The following is an 8,837-nucleotide window of genomic DNA, read 5'->3' on the forward strand; positions in this document are numbered from 1 at the left end:
GCCAAAATCAGGCCAGAAGAGGAGATCAGGGTTTCTAATCAACATGAGGGTAGAAGAGTAGGACAGAGGACAAAGGGTTTAATGTAGTAATACACGATAATATACGACATGACCTATGATATGATATGATATTCTACGTGTTGTCAGGTTGGTGTGTACTCTCTTGGTGTGTCGGAGTTTACTTTCTCCATGTATTGAAGCATTTATCAGAGGTTAGCTAAAAGAAGTGCAGAGACGAAGAGACACAGGAGCGAGCTGGTAGAGGAGGAGGGGGGGGGGGGGGGGAGTGTAGTTCAGCTCCAGTAAAAATGTAGTTTTCAGTGACGTGAATGTTGGCTGTGCTGTCATGGCGATAGGCTGATCTGCCAAAAAAAACAAAAAAAGCTGCTGTTTATAAAAACGTGTAGAAACAGAAGTGCAGACGCTGCTGAGGAAGACGAGGAGGAAGACTATTCTAACGACCGCTGTCATTTATTTCTATAGTTTCTTCTGCTGCTAAGCTCACGAGCACCTCAAACACGTCCAGTTAACGAATGTCCGACGACTGTTCATCTCTTGAATGTGAGGCGAGCAGACGCGCTCGACCTGTTTTAAACAGCCTTCTTGTGTTTTAGTTGTTTTTATACATCGGGTGGAGCGGTGAGGGGAGCTTGGACAGAACGGTTATTTCTGGGATGGGAGTATGACTGTGTTCTTGTTCGTTGGTGTGCGCGTGTGTAGAAGAAGAAGAAGTGTGTGTTTCCTGCTTGTAAGTGCAGCAGCACTAGAATAGTGAAGTATGATGGATAATTCATGCCCGCCTTCAATGCCACAACACGCCAAGTGCAAGTTGGGGAAAAGTGCAAAAAGCGTGTGTGTGTGTGTGTTCGTGCGTACTGGTTTACCTGCTTATGAAGTCACTAGTTAACCTTAAACTATCACAATAAGCTAACAGGGTGGGGCTTTTGTGTGTAAACGCCCCCAAAAAATAACAAAAACACTTGAACAGCACACTGAATGTGGCCTCCAACGGGCTGGTAACTGATGTGTGTGTGTGTGTGTGTGTGTGACGTGCTGAGATGTGTGTGTGTGTGTGTGTATGTGAAAGTGCCTTTTCTTTTTTTTAATCCTTGTCTTTTTTTTGGGGGGGGGGGGAGTTGTAAATCCACTCACGCATGTCCTGAACGAAGAGCAGCAGCACTCTGAATGAATTAATCATAAAGTGTTTAGTAGATTACTGAATTATGAATTCTAGCATTAACCCATTGTGACTTTGCACTTTGATGTATAATAGGATTGTGTACTCGGCATGAAGCATCAGAACACGTTGGTGCAGTGTAAGACTCAGTCGGGAGGTTTTGCTTTTCTTCTTCTTCGAACGTGTTTCACGATTTAAAAACAGGAAAAAGCCGTTTTGTCTGTTCGGTGTCGCCGTATTTGAAAACTGAGCTTCCCCTGAAAAGACGAGCTCATATAGCCAAATGGATTGTATCAATGTGTTGTATTTATATTATAAATAAACCGGAATAAATTAGCTTTCGAGTCGTGAAACGTTTTTTTTTTCCTCTTTAAAAATGTGGCAAAAAAATGTTTTGAACACTTAATAAACCTCCAGATGTTCTGTAAACATGTGGTTTCCTTAAACGTTACAAAATGTCAACGAGTTAAAACTCATGAAACTCTAAATGTGGGATTTTGGAAGAAGTTGCGTTAAAAAGTTTTCATTTAAGTCACATTATTGACGTGTCAGCACATTGTGCAATCATCTCAAAGCTTTATTTAAATTGTGCAGCAAATAAAAATACAAAAAATAGAGGAGAGAGTTTGTTGGTGCATCTCTCTGGTCTGGAACGCAACATAAGAGGAAACCAAAGTGATTCGAGGTGCACTTGTTTTGTTCGCCTCAGCCTTTTGACCCCGGCTTGAGGGTGCTGAAGGGTTTGGAGTTCCGCAGCGAGCCGGAGATCTCCTGCAGGAAGCCCGCGATGTGCACGTCCTTCTCGGACTTCCTGCCGTCGAAGATGACCACCAGCGTGAAGTGCGGCTCGGGCCGCGTCAGGTAGTACGTGCTCTGCACCTTGTCGTCGTAGAAGTGCACCACCTTGTCCAGGGTGTTGAGCTCCGCGGCGCGGTCGCCCATCATCATGATGACGTTGGGCCAGTGCGTCAGCGGCCGCTCGCCCGACGGCAGCGACACCACGGCGGGGAACTGCTCCACGCCCTTCGGCGCCTCCCGGTAGGAGTGCGGGTGGTGGTATCCGTGGCCCTGGAAGCTCTCCGAGCCGCGGTTGTCGAACACCAGCGACACGTTGCTGGCGTCGTGCTTGCGGACGAAGGAGCAGATCTTGCCGTGGTAGTCCGGCGCGGTGCGCGCAGTCAGCGCCCGCATGTCCGCCGGCGCCGCCTGCCGGCTCAGGGCTTCGTGGAAGTAGAAGCTGAACTTGGCGAGCAGCGCCGCCTGGAAGCGCTGCAGCCACGCGTACAGGTGCGGCGGCTGCGCGGCCTTCTGGGACTGGCCGCCGAACAGGTGCTTGCGGGTCTCCTTCTGCCGCTGGAACAGCTGGCCCCAGGCGGTGAGCTTGGAGCCGGCGCCGTGCAGGCTGAGCAGAGCCGGCAGGAAGCACCACTCGGACACCTGGACCTGGCAGCGCAGCAGCTGGGTCACCACGTCCACCTCCGTCTGGAAGCCCTCCTCCAGCCGGCCCAGGATCGGGTGGTGGAACCTGGAGGAAGAGGATGAGGAGGAGGAGGAGGAAGAAGAGGTCAGCAACACAAACACTAAGGCTCCAGATGTTTGGTGTCAAACTGCTGACACACACAAATAATAATAAAAGGTTGAATTCTGCTTTTGTTGGAATAAGAGCGTCTTCCTCCTCCAGCCCCATTATGTCACTGCTCTGTTTACTGCTTCTTCTTCTATAATCTTGTTTGTTTGTACTTTGTTAATAATAATAAACAAACTTGGAGCTGTATTTGTGCAGCACGGCCTCCAGCGTGGTCACCAGCTCCTCAGAGTTGATGGTCTTCTGGCTGCCCAGCGAGTGCATCTTCTCGTACAGGTCGGCCATCTCGGTGCGCGCCTGCGTGAAGTGGCAGAGCTGCTCCGACAGGTGAGACAGCAGGTCCTCCAGGTAGGAGGCGGAGCCCGGCTGGCTGTGACGCCCCGTCGTCATCACCTTCCTCAGCTCGTTGTACAGAGACGTGTAGATGGTTCGGATGGAGTCCTTACGGCTGAAGAAGCTCTGGCCTCCTGGAGGGGGAGAGAGAGAGACAGTTCACATCCTCCAGCATTCGTGTGCTACAGCGCCATCTGGTGTTGGAAATATATATATTTATTTTTCCTCTTGTGTTGAAGCTGCTGCTATTAAAAGTAGCAGACCTAGTTTTGTCTTTTAGAATGAAAATATTTAATTATTTTTGACAAAAATATATATATATTTTTAAATTATATTTAAGCCATTAAAAAAAATAGAGACTTAGAGATATCAATTCATCAAAAATATAATAAAATATATAATTTTGAAATGGGCCATAATAAACATTTTTGCTTTTGGTATTTCAGGAATATTTTGACAGAATATTTCTACACTGATATTTTCATTTAAGTAAAAGTACTTACTTTTATTTATATTTATTTAATATTACCTATTTTCTGTCAGCTTTTTTACTTCTGGTATTTTAATATATATATATATATATATACACACATACATACACTGTGGTATTGCTATCTTTTTTTACTTAAGTAAAGGTACTTAATATTAATAATTTATATTTATATAAATATAATTTAATTATATAATTTCTATAAATAATATGAGTACAATATAATAATAAATATTTTACTTTTTTCAGACAGTATTTTTATTTAAGTAGAAGTACTTCTATTATTATCATTACTTATATTTATTATTACCCATTTTCTGCCCGAGGAACGTCATGTGGTGGTACACCTTCTCCGCGGCGGCCAGGTGAGCCAGAGCCGCGAGCAGCGCGGTCCACGTGGCCCCGCCGCTCCTGCTGCCGTCCTTCTCCTTCTCCACGTAGTCTTTCGCTCGGTCGAAGGAGAACATGCCGAGCTGCGTGAAGAAGCTCTCCAGGGTGGCGCGCTCGCGAGGAACGGGCCGCAGCTCCTCCACGGCCTCCGATGACGTCATTGAGGAGAGCTAACGGCTAGCCTGGTCTAGGTAAGAAAAGAGCATTGCGACCGCGAAAACACGCGTTTTACCCACATCTTTGACAGTATGTATAGAAACGTATGTCTCTTCGTGATTAAGACGGGATAAAATCCTTCAATATGTACTTGAAACGACAACGTTTGATAAGAAACTGCCTGTGTCCAAGCTAACCGGATAACTGCACGACGCCATGTTGGAAACAGTGGATGTAAATACTACGGCGAGCCAAGAGTACCAAAATAAATACGTTTCGATAAAATGTATTAATCCCACAGCGGGGAAATATGCAGAATAACGGCAGCAGAGTGGGTAGTCCAAACTAACAAGAGGCATAAGTATTAAAAAAAGATTAAAAACAAGTATACAAAAATAAGTAATCAAATAGAAAAGGTATATAATATTAATATAATATAATAAACAGGTCAAAAACGAGTTTAATACAGCAATATTATTTTCTAATGTGTGTGTGTGTAGAGAAGTGAAACTACATTTGTATGTGTGCACTGAGATTTATAGATGTGTTCACAAAGCTCAAAAATCATATATATGCACTAAACAACTCAATGTGCATTAATTAATGAATGAAAACTCATGAATCTCAGTACAAATTTACACATTTGTGTAACACATTTACAAACCTCAGTACACATATACAGATTTCATTAAACATACATACAAATGTCAGTACACGTTTACAGATCTCAGTGCTTATTGACAAATATCTATATCTAAATACCAAAATTTTAAAACCGAATATCTACCCAACAGACAAGTATCTGAACACATGAAACAAATCTATTGAGATAAAGTGTTGTAGCTCTTCTGTCCACACATGTATGAATATTATATTCAGTCCACAATAATATCCCTCATTTATATCCTCACAGCTCTACATGATGTGTTCTGTGTAACGATCACTGTTCTGTCTTTGCCTTTTTTATTTTTATTTGATCATAATAATTTATTTTGAACATTTGTGGTTTTCTGTCTTTGCCCGGCGGCGTTTTTTCACTGAGATCATTTCTAAGTAAAAAGGGTTTGAACTAAAAGCAAGTCATGAATCACATCTTTCCAGGAACGTACACGTTCTACACTATCAGAAGATGTTTCAGCTCCGGCTCTATGGAAACCAAATCAAGCTGTGACGCTTGTTTTAGCCGCTTTAGCAGAAACAACCAGTCGATTCATCACAATGACATTTTGAACAGACGCTCATATCTTCAGTTCATTACTTTAAATTACTTCGGTGAACCCCTGACATTTCTTGCAAGTTTCACAACTGCAGCCAACAATATATTTATTATGAATTCTGATTAACCGATCAGTCATTTTTTATTTCTAAAATATCAGAAAGTAGTGGAGAAATGTAACATTTAATGGTAACAATGTCACATTTAATGGTAACAATGTCACACTAAATGGTAACAATGTCACATTTAATGGTAACAATGTCACATTTAATGGTAACAATGTCACATTTAATGGTAACAATGTCACACTAAATGGTATGAATAAATTAAATCAGCAATCTTTTACATTTGAAGAGGCTGGAAACAGAAGATGAGGGCATTTGTGTTCTTCCACCACTTTGGTACAGACCGAAATATCTCAACTGCGGATTCTTTAAATTTTTGGTGCAAACATTCATGGTCCCCAGAAGATGAATCCCACTGTCTTTGATGATCCCTTGACTTTCCCTCTAGCGCCACCACGGGACTGACTTTATGTTTTTTATTCCTTCATAATATTTGGTTCAGACGTTCATGCTCCCCTCAGGATGAACCGTTATCATTCTGATGATCTTTAAACTGATTTTCAAGCATATTTCACTCAAGCGTCACTTCGAATTTGTTCCTGCTGCAAGAACACATAGAGGTCAGAGCTTAAACTGCAGTGATCTTGTGTTAGGTTTGATGCTTTAAGCGTACATTTGAACAGCTTTGAGAATAAGATGTGAAACGTGTTAAAATGTGTAAATAGTTTGGTGGAGGTCTGCAAATCTTGGGAATCATTTAGGTTGCATTCAGCAACTACATTTCCCATGAGTCTTTGAGAGATGCATGCTATTCTCTCTCTCTCTCTCTGTCTCTCTCTCTCTCTCTGTCTCCCCCCCCCCCCCCCCCCCCCCCCCCCCCCCCTCTCTGTAGGGGTGGATCTCTCATCCCCTTATAAGTCTCTTCAAAATGAGCACACATTATATTTGCTCTCCTCCTCCTCCTCTCGTCTCTGCTCGGTAGGTGGAATCATCTCTTTCCTCACCTCTCATGTGTGTCTTCATGTGTTTTTGCAGTAATTTAAATTGACCAGAAACCAGACGATTAGTGTTCATTTTTAATCGTGTCTGTCCCTGGTACTAGTAACACATTTCAGGTAATGAATGTCCCATTATGTGTGGAGTTTGTGTACAGACAGAAAAAAATCAGTGTACAGAAAAAAAGTGTAAGAAGTTAGAAACACCTGTGAGAACACAAGATGTAAACTCTGAAGTGACTTAATGATATCATGTTGAACGTTGTTGTCTGGGAGAGAAAACCATTAAAGACCAACATCATTGAGTAAAATTCCTTTTAAGAAAATAAATTTTTTTCAATTCAAATAAATCTTCAATCTAGTTATTTTTTAATATTTTGGTCTGGACAATTTTACGGCTGTGATATTCTGCATTTTTACGATTATCAGGATTCTTGAGGCCCTTTTTAGAGACAACGTGACATCATCACTGCGCTCTGAAACACATAATACTTCAAATGGCTTTGGAGCAACGAGTGTGCATCACAATTTAAATTCGGTTGAACTTTCCGTGTTTTGGGGTTCGTCCCCCAGGAGATGTTGTGCTTCATTACCTGCATTCTGCTTCATTTTCATGCAGAAATTTATGTTGGAATCATTTTTTATTTATGTAAACGAAAACACAACGTTGAGGCTCCAGGTGACATATCATCTACACTCACAGACATCATGTGTTCAGGCTCTAAGTGTCTTAAAGCTGCATTCTCTCTAGTGTCCACCAGGGGGCGACTCCTCTGGTTGTATAGAAGTCTATGAGAAAATGACTCTACTTCTCTCTTGATTTATTACCTCAGTAAACATTGTAAACATGAGTTTATGGTCTCAATCTCTAGTTTCAAGTCTTCTTCAATACAGCATGATGTTCATTTAGTACATTATGGTCCATTTAGAGTCAAACAGACCATAAAGCAGGGGATGCTTTAGGGCGGGGCTACACGGTGATTGACAGGTCTCTACCAGAGACGTATACGGTGTCTCTACGTCACTCCTCCTCAGTCCAGATATGATCACTTCCTGTTCACTGGTTGCAAACATAATATACTTATTTTAAGCCAAACTATGATGTTTTATTAAACATAACCAAGTAGTTACGGTTTTTATTTTAATTTACACCGTTAACTACGTTATTACTGCGACAGTAATGTAGTTTTGTTGTCTGGTAAAGGTCAGTTTATAGGAGACACGGTTGCATATTCTATAAGATCATCACACGTTCCTCTAAAAAAGAGAAGCTTTCATCTGGTCCTGAACCAGTCTCAGTGTAGTCCTGATCCTCTATCAGACCTCCATCAGTAAAGAGACCATCAGAGAGAAGATGGTCTATTTCTATAGAGTTATTCTTAATGCTCGTCATCGGAGCCACCGGGTCGGATTCTGGTGAAACCAGATGAACTCATGCAGGTTCACCAGAAACTCCTTCAGCTCAGACTCCAGCAGAGACCGGTCCACCGCGGACAGACCCAGGTCCTCCAGCAGAGACCGGTCCACCGTCGACAGACCCAGGTCCTCCAGCAGAGACCGGTCCACCGCGGACAGACCCAGATCCTCCAGCAGAGACCGGTCGACAGACCCAGGTCCAGAACTCCGGAGGGAGGAGGAGAGCTCAGCTCCCGGCAGCAGCAGCAGCAGTGTCTCCTCCTCCTCCTCCAGGAGCAGAGCTTCTCCTCTCTGCCCTCACACAATGGTGGAGCCATGACGTAGTGTTCATACTCACTAAGTCTGTCGTTAAAAGCACTTTCTTGACACAACTGAGCCCTACGATTCTATATAAATGGATAAAATAACTCCTGCTTTTATATAAAGAGAATAAGTAATTTGACAAATAAATAAATGGATGATATTTAATTATTTTTATTACTGTACATATTTATTTAATTTAAAATTAACGTCTACATTTATGTGATAATTAAGGCTTTTTTTCTACATTTGTTTCTTTATTTTTTAAATATTTTCTGTATTATTGTAACGCCAGCTTTGGTCCTCCATACAGAGTGATGCCTACATAGATTATCTTTACCCGAACAATGTTCAGTGTCACGCAAGAAACGATGTACATTTAAGTATTTAGTTAAATAAGCCATAAAAAGGTCATATAACATATACACAAATGTGTTTCCTTCACTTTAAAGCAGTACAGTTTGGATCTACACAAAACTAAGTTTAACGTACTCATAATGTATTTATTTATATATTTATTTTTTTATAAAGCAACAGGAGTAATAGAGAATTTAATTATTTTATTTTTTTCCTCCTGTCATCTACTGCCAGTCCAGTAGGTGGCGGTAATGCGCATCTAAGCTTCTTTGCCAACCGCCAATAAACACCAAAGAAGAAGATGGGCACCCCGTATCACGTGATGTACCCGGAAGTTGTATTTAGAAAACTCTTCTG

The 8,837-nt window shown here is 42.0% G+C and overlaps 1 protein-coding gene across 1 annotated transcript; it reads right to left on the minus strand.

The window, feature by feature from the left end:
• Nucleotides 1-1,714: 1,714 nt before the first annotated feature.
• On the minus strand, nt 1,715-4,373 carry kics2 (KICSTOR subunit 2). Its single transcript, XM_076111782.1, has 3 exons — nt 3,896-4,373; nt 2,941-3,229; nt 1,715-2,702 (listed from the first exon to the last, which is right to left on the minus strand). The coding sequence occupies exons 1-3, from the start codon at nt 4,134-4,136 to the stop codon at nt 1,883-1,885; spliced, it is 1,350 nt and encodes a 449-aa protein (XP_075967897.1). The 5' UTR covers nt 4,137-4,373; the 3' UTR covers nt 1,715-1,882.
• Between the last annotated feature and the right edge of the window lie 4,464 nt (nt 4,374-8,837).

This window comes from Anarhichas minor, unplaced genomic scaffold, assembly GCF_050575085.1.
Source record: "Anarhichas minor isolate MPS153535 unplaced genomic scaffold, ASM5057508v1 ptg000045l, whole genome shotgun sequence".
Taxonomy (NCBI): domain Eukaryota; kingdom Metazoa; phylum Chordata; class Actinopteri; order Perciformes; family Anarhichadidae; genus Anarhichas; species Anarhichas minor.

Bases quoted from the DNA above. Each gene is read 5' to 3' on its own strand.
- kics2 (XM_076111782.1), bottom strand. From the start codon at position 4,136: ATGACGTCATCGGAGGCCGTGGAGGAGCTGCGGCCCGTTCCTCGCGAG. The intron at 3,230-3,895 runs GTAATAATAAAT...CTCCCCCTCCAG, and splicing joins GTTCCTCGGGCAGAAAATGG to GAGGCCAGAGCTTCTTCAGC. The intron at 2,703-2,940 runs GTTTGTTTATTA...CTCTTCCTCCAG, and splicing joins CTGCACAAATACAGCTCCAA to GTTCCACCACCCGATCCTGG.